Genomic DNA, 15,888 nt, shown 5'->3' on the forward strand with positions numbered 1-15,888 from the left:
AAATGAAAGTGATCTGCCGTCTGACTCTATACAACTGAAGTGCCAAGCCTGTCTCACACTGTGCATAGTGGTTAGTGCACACGCTGAAATCCTCTCAAATGCTAATGCTTTACTCCTTGTAATGATATTTCTCATGCTCAATAGCACTCTGCTGTAGCGCCATCTGGTGGCTGACATTTAATTTTTTTTGGCCCAGTGGGCACATGACAGGAGTCACCGCTTTCACCCCCTGATGCACGCAGGACCTGGTACGCATATCTTGTGAGATTATCGCCTGCTCTTACTTGGCGGTTACCTCTTCGTCAGGATCTGTTTACTTAAGGAAACAGTGGCAACGGTGTTAGTTTAAGCAAATATCAACCCCTTCATAATATAGTATGCTGAAATAATAGTAGATATATAATCTATTCAGTATTCATTATATACCAGTTAGTATCACTGGTGAAGTGTAGGAGAAGGGGGGTGCTAGCGGCGAAATGTACATCAGGCATTGTCTGTGTGCATGAGACTTGCTAATTTGTGTTTACCTGGGACCTTTCTAAGCTCATATTGATGTGGCAATTGCCTTCCTTAAATCAGTCATTTATAAACCGTTTCCTCTCCTGCTTTAGATACCAGTATTGCTCAGATTAGGTAATGTTGTTGGGGTCAATCCCCTTTTTAGATTAGCTTTAGAGCAATCCGTGTATTCTCTGAGCCCTGAGGGTTACGGTGTATTTGAACTATTACCCAGGGAAGTAATTCTGTTTTTGAAGTCTCACACACACAGTCCTGATCTGTTTCTTAATCTAAGTTTTAAATGTATGTCTCACATATTTATGTTATACATTTGGTACTATTTACCACCCTTTTTATTCTATCATTAGTAAAAGTTACCTTTTAATAACCAGTTCTTGACACAATCCCGGTTTTCAATGCATACTGTTACTATATAGTGTTTTGTGAGTGCTGGGTACTGTCAAACTTCTCTCTCTTTTTTGTATCTGTTTACTTAAGGACCGTTCCTTTATCAAATGTAGATACTCTGATGCTGACTGCCTGGAGATTAAAGGGACAGTAAACACCAGGATTGTTGTTGTTTAAAAAGGTAAGATAATCCCTTTATAACCCATTCCCCAATTTTGCATAACCAACACAGTTATAATAATATACTTTTTACCTCTGTGATTACCTTGTATCTAAGCCTCTGCAAACTGCCCCATTATTTCAGTTCTTTTGACAGACTTGTGTTTTAGCCAATCAGTGCTTCATGTGCCTATTAGTTCATGAAACACATGAACTAACGCCGTCTAGTGGTGAAAAACTGTCAAAATGCTTTCCAATTAGAGGTGGCCTTCAGTTCTTAGAAATTAGCATATGAACTTCCTAGATATAGCTTTCAACTAAGAATACCAAGAGAACAAAGCAAAATTGGTAATAAAAGTAAATTGGAAAGTTGTTTAAAATTACATGCCCTATTTAAATCATGAAAGTTTTTTTTTCTAATTGACTGTCCCTTTAAATGGTTGATTTTGTCTCAGAAAAGCTTCTCTGAGAGTGTGATTGATACTCTTATTCAGGCTCTTAAGCCGGTCACCAGACACATCTACTACAAGGTCTGGAGTACTTATCTTCACTGGTGTGACCAGCAAGGTTTTTCTTGGCGTAGAGTGAAGTCTCCACTTAGCCTTCAGTTTTTTTGGGAGGGTCTGGAGAAAGGCCTGTCGGCCAGTTCTATATTAAGGGTCAGATATCTGTCCTTTTGGTTTTGTTTCATAAGAAGTTGGCTAGTTTGTCAGATGTTCAGAGTTTGTTCAGGCTTTGGCCCTCATTAGACCTGTTTTTCATACCTGTTTTCATACCTGTTGCTCCCCCCGTTGAGTTTAAATTTAATTCTTAAGGTTTTGCAGAGAGCTCCGTTCGAGCCTCTTCATTCTGTTGATATCAAAGCTGTGTTGAGAGATCAACCTGGCTACTTTTAACCTCAATCAGGAAAACCTTTGTTCCTTCTCTACGTCCCAACCCATCTTCCTCTAAGGAGAAAGACACTTGCTCAATTTGTATGTGGTCAGAGCGTTGAAATTCTTCCTTCATACTGCTAAGGAGTTTTTTCAAGCTTCTTCCTTGTTCGTTATGTATACCGGTAAGCGCAGGGGGCAAAAGGCCTCATCTGTTACTATTTCCTTTTGGCTGAGAAGTTTGATCAGTACGGCCTACAGGGAAGTTGGCCAGCAGCCTCCTTTGAGAATCATGGCCCATTCTACTCGTGCATTGACTACTACTTGGGCCTTCAAGTATGAGGCATCAGTTGAGCAAATCTGAAAGGCTGCAACATGGTCTTCTTTACATACTTTCACAAGATTTTATAAGTTTGATGCTTTTGCTTCCGTAGAAGCATTTTTTGGGAGAATGGTTCTACAAGCGGTATTGCCTGGTTCCTAGGACTGCCTCCCTTATTTTTCCCTCCTCGATATTCGTGAACTCCAACAACTTGGGTATTGGTTTCCCACAGGATATGAATGTTGCCATGGAGTCTCACTGCCAATTGAAGGAAAACTGACATTTTGCTTACCTGATAATTTAATTTCCTTCTTTGCAGTGAGAGTCCACAACCTGGCTCTATTGCATAATATGTAGTGCATGTCCTGTATCCCTTGTATATCTCTTCACTTTTCCTTATCCTCGGTTGAACTACTGGAGGGTAGGGGAAGTGGGAGGGATATTTATAGCCTTTGTTTGGGGTGTCTGCCTTTTCCTGGTGGGCCAGGAATATTATTCCCACAGATGAATGTTGATCTAAAATATATATTTTTTTGTTTTGATAAAGGTTGAAGAAGGTTGGTGGAGTGGCAGTAATGGAGGAAAAATTGGGCTATTTCCATCAAACTTTGTTAAAGAGTTGGAAGTGTCAGACGAGGGAGAGTCTCAAGATGCTCCTGAAGATGGAGGTAACTGGTCTTTGAGTTATGAAATCATAATAATGAAAATATAAAGTAGTTACCTAATGTCTTATTGGCCTCTAAAACTTGCACTTTGTAAAATTTTAGGACTATTACCGTTCTGAGCACATTGTTATTTTGATCTTGTTCCCAAATGTGTACAGAAGAATTTGTGTTGGTTATATTATTTTTACTTACTGCAAGAAATGGTAACTGAAAAAAACCTAAAAAAACCCCAACCTTTTATATATTTATTGTGTATATATTTGCAGCTTCTTTATTTATATATAAATCTTCAGCTCAAAATATTTCAATCTGAACTCTACTTGGCTTTTGATTGAGACAAAAAAGTAGCACCACAGTTTTTGGCTATAATGTCATAGATGAGTGTTATATCATTGTGAAAGGAGAGCTTGGTGTTACTGTGTAACTGTAGCTTAAAAGCAAAAAATAACATGCTCTGATTTGTTATGGTGTTGTTTTTCAGCTCCAGTCCTCAGGGCACACCAATGGGCCAACATTTAAAGTGATTTTAAACTTTAATGGATTAAAGCCCAGGATAAAAAAATCTTAAAAACAGGGATACTTTAATTCATTTAAGTTTATTAAAATACTTAACTTTGCGTTATGGTAAACTTAACGCTGATCCTACACCCACATCTTCTGCTGTATTTAGCATATGTATGGCGAATCCGGCTACCTCCAATCGTTCAGTGCCCAATGAGCTGGACGCCAAACTTTGTACGCAACAATTTGAGGAAAAATATGCTAAAGAAAGCAGGACCAGAGTTATATTTACCATAACACAAAGGTAAGTATTTTAAAAGATAAGCGTCTTTGTAAACTTTAATCATTTAAGGTGCCCCTGTTTTTTAAGATTTATTGTTTTATCCTAGGCTTTAATTCATTAAAGTTTACAATTACTTGAATGATATCTGAACTAGAGGACAGGTAGCCATGTTTACTGATCAGCTGATTATTTCACCTCTACTCTAGTTCAGATATGAACATCTGGCCCATTGGTGTCCCCTGAGGACTGGAGTTGGAAAAACACTGTGTTAGGGCATACAATTGTCATCTAAAGGGGAGGAGAGTCCACGGCTTCATTCATTACTGTTGGAAATTAAGAACCTGGCCACCAGGAGGAGGCAAAGACACCCCAGCCAAAGGCTTAAATACCTCCCTCACTTCCCTCATCCCCCAGTCATTCTTTTCCTTTCGTCACAGGAGGATGGCAGAGAAATGCCGAAGATCGGAGTAGTCTCTTATGACGGGTAGTACTCTTCGCATTGGGACTGGAGTTTTAAGTAGTCCTGTCAGCCTCTCGGTGAGAGCATGGATGAAAGTTAGAGTCCGGAGATGCAGGGAGAGTCTTTCTGTGAAACCATCCCAACTCATATTAACAGCTCCACAAGCAATCAGCGTTGACAAGTTTCGCTGCCTGCTTTATGCACTCAAGCCCATGTCAGGAGCGAGGCTACTAACCTGTCACACTTAAAGGGCCGTGTTCCTGTTCCACGGCGTAGATTCTGGTAAGATCGTTCCATTTTTTATTACATAATGATATCACAGAAGACAGGGTCACGGTGTGACGCCTTAGAATCAAGGGTTAATATTCCTGGAAAGGGGATTATTGAACAGGGGGGGTTATACATGATATTGTTTATTGTGTCATTGCTGTGTTATGTGTGAGATGCGACTCTGGCAATGTGTGGAACTTTTAGGTTACTTACGGGAGTATTGCGCGGCCCTTTTTTGGCACGTTTTTCTCCTTAGTGCAGGGCCTTCCTGTCAGGCATTCCATGTGACCGGGTGTGGTTGATCAGCGGCGCAGGAGACAAAACGGTTTCTGTAGTCCGGGTCATAGGAGGTGGTGAGTGCCCCGGCTATTGGAGGTTATAAAGGTGCCTATTTATTAAGTTAATCTAGTCCGTAATAAAAGCGCAAGCTATGGAGGACTCAGACGCGTTAGAGGGTTCTACCTCTTTAACAAGATCTCATTCCTTTGTTTATTGTGAGGAGGTTCTGGTAGAACAGCCTTCTCAACTATGTTCCATATGCCTTAATAAAGTTACGACATCTAAAAGTAAACGGATGTCTAGTACTACTGAGCCGTCCACCTCTGAGGGTTCCCCGTCCCGTGAGGTGCGTTCCCTTCATCTCCGATTTGCACATGCAGCGCCCCAGGGTCCAACCATTACTCCTACGGGAGAGATTCGTTGGCCGTCAGATTTTGCGGATCAATTGCAAATGGCGGTATCGAAAGTGATCCATGCCTTACCACGTTCTGCTAAGCGCAAGCGTAGGGTGTATTATGGCAGCCCGCCCAGGGGTTGTCTACGCCTATGGAAATGTCAGAAGCGTTATACGATGACGAGGCCCACACAGACTCTTCGGAGGAGGCCCCTTCTGGGTCGTAGTCTGTGTCATCTAAACCTCCGGCTGTGGAGGAGCCTGCCTTTAGGTTTAGGATAGAGAATTTGCACTTTTTGCTAAAGCAAATGCTTGCTACTCTGGAGGACCTGCGATTCCTAAGCTTGATAAGGTATATGAGGACAGGGTGGTGACTCAGGCCTTCCCGGTTCCTGTTAAGATGACTAATATTATTAAGAATGAATGGGAGCGATTAGGTTCTTCCTTTTCCCGTCTTCTTCCTTTAAGAAACTGTTCCCCATTCCAGACTCTCAGCTTGAACTGTGGGGTATTGTCTCAAAGGTGGATGGTGCTATCTTCACGCTCGTAAAGCGAACAACTCTTCCCCTCGAGGATAGTTCGTTGTTTAAAGAGCCCATGGATAAAAAGTTGGAAAACATGTTAAGGAAGATGTTTCAACACACAGTGTTTGTTTTTCAGCCGGCCGTAGCCGTGGTTGCCAGAGCTGCTACATATTGGTGGGCATTCCTATGTGAAATGGGCGAGGGGGAGACTTCCATTGACAAGATTAAGGCGCTGAAGGTCGCAAATTCTTTAATCTGTGATGCCAATATTCAGATTATTCGTCTGAACGCTAAGGTGTCAGGTTTTCTAGAGCTTGGGTATTTGTTCCCACAAGTAATGAATGAAGCCGTGGACTCTCCTCCCCTTTAGATGGAAAACATAAATTATGCTTACCTGATAATTTTATTTCCATCGAGGAGAGGAGAGTTCACAGCTCCCGCCCGTTGCTCCGATGGGCGGACCTAAATTTATTTTCTTTCATGTAATTAGCAAGAGTCCATGAGCTAGTGACGTATGGGATATACATTCCTACCAGGAGGGGCAAAGTTTCCCAAACCTCAAAATGCCTATAAATACACCCCTCACCACACCCACAAATCAGTTTTACAAACTTTGCCTCCTATGGAGGTGGTGAAGTAAGTTTGTGCTAGATTCTACGTTGATATGCGCTCCGCAGCAGCTTGGAGCCCGGTTTTCCTCTCAGCGTGCAGTGAATGTCAGAGGGATGTGAGGAGAGTATTGCCTATTTGAATGCAGTGATCTCCTTCTACGGGGTCTATTTCATAGGTTCTCTGTTATCGGTCGTAGAGATTCATCTCTTACCTCCCTTTTCAGATCGACGATATACTCTTATATATACCATTTCCTCTACTGATTCTCGTTTCAGTACTGGTTTGGCTTTCTACTACATGTAGATGAGTGTCCTGGGGTAAGTAAGTCTTATTTTCTGTGACACTCTAAGCTATGGTTGGGCACTTTTTATATAAAGTTCTAAATATATGTATTCAAACATTTATTTGCCTTGACTCAGGATGTTCAACATTCCTTATTTCAGACAGTCAGTTTCATATTTGGGATAATGCATATGAATAATTCATTTTTTTCTTACCTTAAAAATTTGACTTTCCCTGTGGGCTATTAGGCTCGCGGGGGCTGAAAATGCTTAATTTTATTGCGTCATTCTTGGCGCGGACTTTTTTGGCGCAAAAATTATTTTCTGTTTCCGGCGTCATACGTGTCGCCGGAAGTTGCGTCATTTTTGACGTTCTTTTGCGCCAAAAGTGTCGGCGTTCCGGATGTGGCGTAATTTTTGGCGCCAAAAGCATTTAGGCGCCAAATAATGTGGGCGTCTTTTTTGGCGCGTAAAAATATGGGCGTCACTTTTGTCTCCACATTATTGAAGTCTCATTGAGTTTTTGCTTCGGGTTGCTAGAAGCTTATTCACTGATATTTTTTTTCCCATTCCTGAAACTGTCATTTAAGGAATTTGATCAATTTTGCTTTATATGTTTTTTCTATTACATATTGCAAGATGTCCCACGTTGAAGCTGAGTCAGAAGATACTTCTGGAATATCCCTGCCTGGGGCTGGAGCTACCAAAGCTAAGTGTATCTACTGTAAACTTATGGTATCTGTTCCTCCAGCTGTTGTTTGTACTGTTTTGTCATGACAAACTGTTTATGCAGATAATATTTCCTTTAAGTACTGTTACATTACCTGTTGCTGTTCTGTCAACATCTAATACTCAGAGTGTTCCTGATAACATAAGAGATTTTGTTTTTAAATCCATTAAGAAGGCTATGTCTGTTATTCCTCCTTCTAGTAAATGTAAAAGTCTTTTAAAACTTCTCATTTTTCAGATGAATTTTTAAATGAACATCATCATTCTGATTCTGATAATGGTTCTTCTGGTTCAGAGGATTCTGTCTCAGAGATTGATGCTGATAAATCTTCATATTTATTTAAAATGAAATTTATTCGTTCTTTACTTAAAGAAGTCCTAATTGCATTAGAAATTGAGGATTCTGGTCCTCTTGATACTAAATCTAAACGTTTAGATAAGGTTTTTAAATCTCCTGTAGTTATTCCAGAAGTTTTTCCTGTCCCTAGTGCTATTTCTGAAGTAATTTCCAGGGAATGGAATAATTTGGGTAATTCATTTACTCCTTCTAAACGTTTTAAGCAATTATATCCTGTGCCATCTGACAGATTAGAGTTTTGGGACAAAATCCCTAAAATTGATGGGGCTGTCTCTACTCTTGTTAAGCGTACTATTCCTACGGCAGATGGTACTTCCTTAAGGATCCTTTAGATAGGAAAATTGAACCCTTTCTAAGAAAAGCTTACTTGTGTTCAGGTAATCTTCTTAGACCTGCTATATCTTTAGCGGATGTTGCTGCAGCTTCATCTTTTGGTTAGAAGCTTTAGCGCAACAAGTAACAGATCATAATTCTCATAGCATTTTTATTCTTCAACATGCTAATAATTTTATTTGTAATGCCATCTTTGATATCATTAGAGTTGATGTCAGGTATATGTCTCTAGCTATTTTAGCTAGCAGAGCTTTATGGCTTAAGACTTGGAATGCTGTTATGTCTTCTAAGTCTACTCTGCTTTCCCTTTCTTTCCAGGGTAATGATCGTTTTCATTCCTTTTGTCACAACAAGGAACAAAAACCTGATCCTTCATCCTCAGGATCAGTATCAGTTTGGAAACCATCTCCAGTCTGGAATAAATCCAAGCCTTTTAGAAAATCAAAGCCAGCTCCTAAGTCCACATGAAGGTGCGGCCCTCATTCCAGCTCAGCTGGTAGGGGGCAGATTACGTTTTTTCTAAGAAAATTTGGATCAATTCCGTTCACAATCTTTGGATTCAGAACATTGTTTCAGAAGGGAACAGAATTGGCTTCAAGATAAGGCCTCCTGCAAAGAGATTTTTTCTTTCCCGTGTCCCAGTAAACCCAGCGAAGGCCCAAGCATTTCTGAAATGTGTTTCAGATCTAGAGTTGACTGGAGTAATTTTGCCAGTTCCAGTTCTGGAACAGGGACTGGAGTTTTATTCAAATCTCTTCATTGTACCAAAGAAGGAAAATTCCTTCAGACCAGTTCTGGATCTAAAAATATTGAATCGTTATGTAAGGATACCAACATTCAAAATGGTAACTGTAAGGACTATCCTGCCTTTTGTTCAACAAGGGCATTATATGTCTACTATAGATTTACAGGATGCATATCTGCATATTCTGATTCATCCAGATCACTATCAGTTTCTGAGATTATCTTTCTTAGATAAGCATTACCAGTTTGTGGCTCTGCCGTTTGGCCTAGCTACAGCTCCAAGAATTTTTTACGAAGGTTCTCGGTGCCCTTCTGTCTGTAATCAGAGAACAGGGTATTGTGGTATTCCTTATTTGGACAATATCTTGGTACTTGCTCAGTCTTCATATTTAGCAGAATCTCATTCGAATCGACTTGTGTTGTTTCTTCAACATCATGGTTGGAGGATCAATTTACCAAAAAGTTAATTGATTCCTCAGACTTAGGTAACCTTTTTAGGTTTTCAGATAGATTCAGTATCCATGACTCTATCTTTGATAGACATGAGACATCTAAAGTTGATATCAGCTTGTCGAAACCTTCAGTCACAATCTTTCCCTTCGGTAGCCTTATGCATGGAAATTCTAGGTCTTATGACTGCGGCATCGGACGCGATCCCCTTTGCTCGTTTTCACATGCGGCCTCTTCAGCTCTGTATGCTGAACCAGTGGTGCAGGGATTACACAAAGATATCTCAATTAATATCTTTAAAACCGATTGTACAACACTCTCTGACGTGGTGGACAGATCACCATCGTTTAGTTCAGGGGGCTTCTTTTGTTCTTCCGACCTGGACTGTAATTTCAACAGATGCAAGTCTTACAGGTTGGGGAGCTGTGTGGGGGTCTCTGACAGCACAAGGGGTTTGGGAATCTCAGGAGGTGAGATTACCGATCAATATTTTGGAACTCCGTGCAATTTTCAGAGTTCTTCAGTCTTGGCCTCTTCTGAAGAGAGAATCGTTCATTTGTTTTCAGACAGACAATGTCACAACTGTGGCATACATCAATCATCAAGGAGGGACTCACAGTCCTCTGGCTATGAAGGAAGTATCTCGAATTCTGGTTTGGGCGGAATCCAGCTCCTGTCTAATCTCTGCGGTTCATATTCCAGGAATAGACAATTGGGAAGCGGATTATCTCAGTCGCCAAACGTTGCATACGGGCGAATGGTCTCTTCACCCAGAGGTATTTCTTCAGATTGTTCAAATGTGGGAACTTCCAGAAATAGATCTGATGGCTTCTCATCTTAACAAGAAACTTCCCAGGTATCTGTCCAGATCCCGGGATCCTCAGGCGGAGGCAGTGGATGCATTATCACTTCCTTGGAAGTATCATCCTGCCTATATCTTTCCGCCTCTAGTTCTTCTTCCAAGAGTAATCTCCAAGATTCTGAAGGAATGCTCGTTTGTTCCGCTGGTAGCTCCAGCATGGCCTCACAGGTTTTGGTATGCGGATCCTGTCCGGATGGTCTCTTGCCAACCGTGGACTCTTCCATAAGACCAGACCTTCTGTCGCAAGGTCCTTTTTTCCATCAGGATCTCAAATCCTTAAATTTAAAGGTATGGAGATTGAACGCTTGATTCTTGGTCAAAGAGGTTTCTCTGACTCTGTGATTAATACTATGTTACAGGCTCGTAAATCTGTTTCTAGAGAGATATATTATAGAGTCTGGAAGACTTATATTTCTTGGTGTCTTTCTCATCATTTTTCCTGGCATTCTTTTAGAATTCCGAGAATTTTACAGTTTCTTCAGGATGGTTTAGATAAAGGTTTGTCCGCAAGTTCCTTGAAAGGTCAAATCTCTGCTCTTTCTGTTCTTTTTCACAGAAAGATTGCTAATCTTCCTGATATTCATTGTTTTGTACAAGCCTTGGTTCGTATTAAACCTGTCATTAAGTCAATTTCTCCTCCTTGGAGTTTGAATTTGGTTCTGGGGGCTCTTCAAGCTCCTCCGTTTGAACCTATGCATTCATTGGACATTAAATTACTTTCTTGGAAAGTTTTGTTCCTTTCGGCCATCTCTTCTGCCAGAAGAGTCTCTGAATTGTCTGCTCTTTCTTGTGAGTCTCCTTTTCTGATTTTTCATCAGGATAAGGCAGTGTTGCGAACTTCTTTTGAATTTTTACCTAAGGTTGTGAATTCCAACAACATTAGTAGATAAATTGTAGTTCCTTCATTATGCCCTAATCCTAAGAATTCTAAGGAGAAATCATTGCATTCTTTGGATGTTGTTAGAGCTTTGAAATATTATGTTGAAGCTACTAAGACTTTCCGAAAGACTTCTAGTCTATTTGTCATCTTTTCCGGTTCTAGAAAAGGCCAGAAGGCTTCTGCCATTTCTTTGGCATCTTGGTTGAAATCTTTAATTCATCATGCCTATGTTGAGTCGGGTATAACTCCGCCTCAGAGGATTACAGCTCATTCTACTAGGTCAGTTTCTACTTCCTGGGCGTTTAGCAATGAAGCTTCGGTTGATCAAATTTGCAAAGCAGCAACTTGGTTTTCTTTGCATACTTTTACTAAATTCTACCATTTTGATGTGTTTTCTTCTTCTGAAGCAGTTTTTGGTAGAAAAGTACTTCAGGCAGCTGTTTCAGTTTGAATCTTCTGCTTATGTTTTCATTTAAACTTTATTTTGGGTGTGGATTATTTTCAGCAGGAATTGGCTGTCTTTATTTTATCCCTCCCTCTCTAGTGACTCTTGCGTGGAAAGATCCACATCTTGGGTAGTCATTATCCCATACGTCACTAGCTCATGGACTCTTGCTAATTACATGAAAGAAAACATAATTTATGTAAGAACTTACCTGATAAATTCATTTCTTTCATATTAGCAAGAGTCCATGAGGCCCACCCTTTTTTGTGGTGGTTATGATTTTTTTGTATAAAGCACAATTATTCCAATTCCTTATTTTTTATGCTTTCGCACTTTTTTCTTATCACCCCACTTCTTGGCTATTCGTTAAACTGATTTGTGGGTGTGGTGAGGGGTGTATTTATAGGCATTTTGAGGTTTGGGAAACTTTGCCCCTCCTGGTAGGAATGTATATCCCATACGTCACTAGCTCATGGACTCTTGCTAATATGAAAGAAATGAATTTATCAGGTAAGTTCTTACATAAATTATGTTTCTCCAACATAGGTGTGTCCGGTCCACGGCGTCATCCTTACTTGTGGGATATTCTCCTCCCCAACAGGAAATGGCAAAGAGCCCAGCAAAGCTGGTCACATGATCCCTCCTAGGCTCCGCCTTCCCCAGTCATTCTCTTTGCCGTTGCACAGGCAACATCTCCACGGAGATGGCTTAGAGTTTTTTGGTGTTTAAATGTAGTTTTTATTCTTCAATCAAGAGTTTGTTATTTTAAAATAGTGCTGGTATGTACTATTTACTCTGAAACAGAAAAGAGATGAAGATTTCTGTTTGTAAGAGGAAAATGATTTTAGCAACCGTTACTAAAATCGATGGCTGTTTCCACACAGGACTGTTGAGAGGAATTAACTTCAGTTGGGGGAAACAGTGAGCAGACTTTTGCTGCTTGAGGTATGACACATTTCTAACAAGACTTGGTAATGCTGGAAGCTGTCATTTTCCCTATGGGATCCGGTAAGCCATTTTTATTAAATATGAATAAAGGGCTTCACAAGGGCTTTAAAGACTGGTAGACATTTTTCTGGGCTAAAACGATTGATTTATAAGCATTTTTAATAGTTTATAGCTTTGAGGAGTTATTTTATTCTTGGGAATTATGTTAAAGAAACGGCAGGCACTGTATTGGACACCTTTTTCACTGGGGGCCTTCTCTAATCATAGGCAGAGCCTCATTTTCGCGCCACTAATGCGCAGTTGTTTTTGGGAAGCAAGGCATGCAGATGCATGTTTGAGGAGCTCAGATACATAGAAAAAGCTTACTGAAGGCGTCATTTGGTATCGTATTCCCCTCTGGGCTTGGTTGGGTCTCAGCAAAGCAGATACCAGGGACTGTATAGGGGTTAAATATAAAAACGGCTCCGGTTCCGTTATTTTAAGAGTTAAAGCTTTCAAATTTGGTGTGCAATACTTTTACGGCTTTAAGACACTGTGGTGAAATTTTGGTGAATTTTGAACAATTCCTTCATACTTTTTCACATATTCAGTAATAAAGTGTGTTCAGTTTAAAATTTAAAGTGACAGTAACGTTTTTATTTTAAAACGTTTTTTGTACTTTGTTCTCAAGTTTATGCCTGTTTAACATGTCTGAACTATCAGATAGACTATGTTCTGTATGTGAGGAAGCCAAGGTTCCTTCTCATTTAAATAGATGTGATGTATGTGACAAACAATTTAGAGAAAATGATGCCCAAGATGATTCCTCAAGTGAGGGGAGTAAGCATGGTACTGCATCATCCCCTCCTTCGTCTACGCCAGTCTTGCCCACACAGGAGGCCCCTAGTACATCTAGTGCGCCAATACTCCTTACTATGCAACAATTAACGGCTGTAATGGATAATTCTATCAAAAACATTTTAGCCAAAATGCCCACTTATCAGCGAAAGCGCGACTGCTCTGTTTTAGAAAATACTGAAGAGCATGAGGACGCTGATGATAATGGTTCTGACATGCCCCTACACCAGTCTGAGGGGGCCAGGGAGGTTTTGTCTGAAGGAGAAATTTCAGATTCAGGGAAAATTTCTCAACAAGCTGAACCTGATGTGATTACATTCAAATTTAAATTGGAACATCTCCGCGCTCTGCTTAAGGAGGTGTTGTCTACTCTGGATGATTGTGACAATTTGGTCATTCCAGAGAAATTATGTAAGATGGACAAGTTCCTAGAGGTCCCGGGGCCCCCCGAAGCTTTTCCTATACCCAAGCGGGTGGCGGACATTGTAAACAAAGAATGGGAAAGGCCCGGCATACCTTTTGTCCCTCCCCCTATATTTAAGAAATTGTTTCCTATGGTCGACCCCAGAAAGGACTTATGGCAGACAGTCCCCAAGGTCGAGGGGGCGGTTTCTACTCTAAACAAACGCACTACTATCCCTATAGAAGATAGTTGTGCTTTCAAAGATCCTATGGATAAAAAATTAGAAGGTTTGCTTAAAAAGATGTTTGTTCAGCAAGGTTACCTTCTACAACCAATTTCATGCATTGTTCCTGTCACTACAGCAGCGTGTTTCTGGTTCGATGAACTAGAAAAGTCGCTCGATAAAGATTCTTCTTATGAGGAGATTATGGACAGAGTTCACGCTCTTAAATTGGCTAACTCTTTTACTTTAGACGCCACTTTGCAATTAGCTAGATTAGCGGCGAAAAATTCAGGGTTTGCTATTGTGGCGCGCAGAGCGCTTTGGCTAAAATCTTGGTCAGCGGATGCGTCTTCCAAGAACAAATTGCTTAACATACCTTTCAAGGGGAAAACGCTGTTTGGCCCTGACTTGAAAGAGATTATTTCAGATATCACTGGGGGTAAGGGCCACGCCCTTCCTCAGGATATGTCTTTTAAGGCTAAAAATAAACCAAATTTTCGTCCCTTTCGCAGAAACGGACCAGCCTCAAGTTCTACATCCTCTAAGCAAGAGGGTAATACTTCTCAAACCAAGCCAGCCTGGAGGCCAATGCAAGGCTGGAACAAAGGTAAGCAGGCCAAGAAACCTGCCACTGCTACCAAGACAGCATGAGATGTTGGCCCCCGATCCGGGACCGGATCTGGTGGGGGCAGACTTTCTCTCTTCGCTCAGGCTTGGGCAAGAGATGTTCTGGATCCTTGGGCGCTAGAAATAGTCTCCCAAGGTTATCTTCTGGAATTCAAGGAGCTACCCCCAAGGGGGAGGTTCCACAGGTCTCAATTGTCTTCAGACCACATAAAAAGACAGGCATTCTTACATTGTGTAGAAGACCTGTTAAAAATGGGAGTGATTCATCCGGTTCCATTAGGAGAACAAGGGATGGGATTCTACTCCAATCTGTTCATAGTTCCCAAAAAAGAGGGAACATTCAGACCAATCTTAGATCTCAAGATCCTAAACAAATTTCTCAAGGTTCCATCGTTCAAAATGGAAACCATTCGGACAATTCTTCCTACCATCCAGGAAGGTCAATTCATGACCACGGTGGATTTAAAGGATGCGTATCTACATATTCCTATCCACAAGGAACATCATCGGTTCCTAAGGTTCGCCTTTCTGGACAAGCATTACCAGTTTGTGGCACTTCCATTCGGATTAGCCACTGCTCCAAGAATTTTCACAAAGGTACTAGGGTCCCTTCTAGCGGTGCTAAGACCAAGGGGCATTGCAGTAGTACCTTACTTGGACGACATACTGATTCAAGCGTCGTCTCTACCACAAGCAAAGGCTCATACGGACATTGTCCTGGCCTTTCTCAGATCTCACGGGTGGAAAGTGAACGTAGAAAAAAGTTCTCTATCTCCGTCAACAAGAGTTCCCTTCTTGGGAACAATAATAGACTCCTTAGAAATGAGGATTTTTCTGACAGAGGCCAGAAAATCAAAACTTCTAAGCTCTTGTCAAGTACTTCATTCTGTTCTTCTTCCTTCCATAGCGCAGTGCATGGAAGTAATAGGTTTGATGGTCGCGGCAATGGACATAGTTCCTTTTGCGCGAATTCATCTAAGACCATTACAACTGTGCATGCTCAGTCAGTGGAATGGGGATTATACAGACTTGTCTCCGACGATACAAGTAGATCAGAGGACCAGAGATTCACTCCGTTGGTGGCTGACCCTGGACAACCTGTCACAAGGGATGAGCTTCCGCAGACCAGAGTGGGTCATTGTCACGACCGACGCCAGTCTGGTGGGCTGGGGCGCGGTCTGGGAACCCCTGAAAGCTCAGGGTCTTTGGTCTCGGGAAGAATCTCTTCTCCCGATAAATATTCTGGAACTGAGAGCGATATTCAATGCTCTCAAGGCTTGGCCTCAGCTAGCAAAGGCCAAATTCATACGGTTTCAATCAGACAACATGACGACTGTTGCGTATATCAACCATCAGGGGGGAACAAGGAGTTCCCTGGCGATGGAAGAAGTGACCAAAATAATTCAATGGGCGGAGACTCACTCCTGCCACTTGTCTGCAATCCACATCCCAGGAGTGGAAAATTGGGAAGCGGATTTTCTGAGTCGTCAGACATTTCATCCGGGGGAGTGGGAACTCCAT

General features: G+C 41.3%; 1 protein-coding gene across 1 annotated transcript in view; it reads left to right on the forward strand.

Moving 5' to 3' along the window:
* Positions 1-15,888, forward strand: part of CD2AP (CD2 associated protein) — a gene marked incomplete at its 3' end in the record, with an annotated part of 687,573 nt that overhangs the window by 395,928 nt on the left and 275,757 nt on the right. The window contains 1 exon segment of the mRNA XM_053709615.1: positions 2,807-2,927. Within this exon segment, the coding sequence (XP_053565590.1) occupies positions 2,807-2,927 (121 nt within the window).

Source organism: Bombina bombina, chromosome 4 (genome assembly GCF_027579735.1).
Source record: "Bombina bombina isolate aBomBom1 chromosome 4, aBomBom1.pri, whole genome shotgun sequence".
NCBI lineage: Eukaryota > Metazoa > Chordata > Amphibia > Anura > Bombinatoridae > Bombina > Bombina bombina.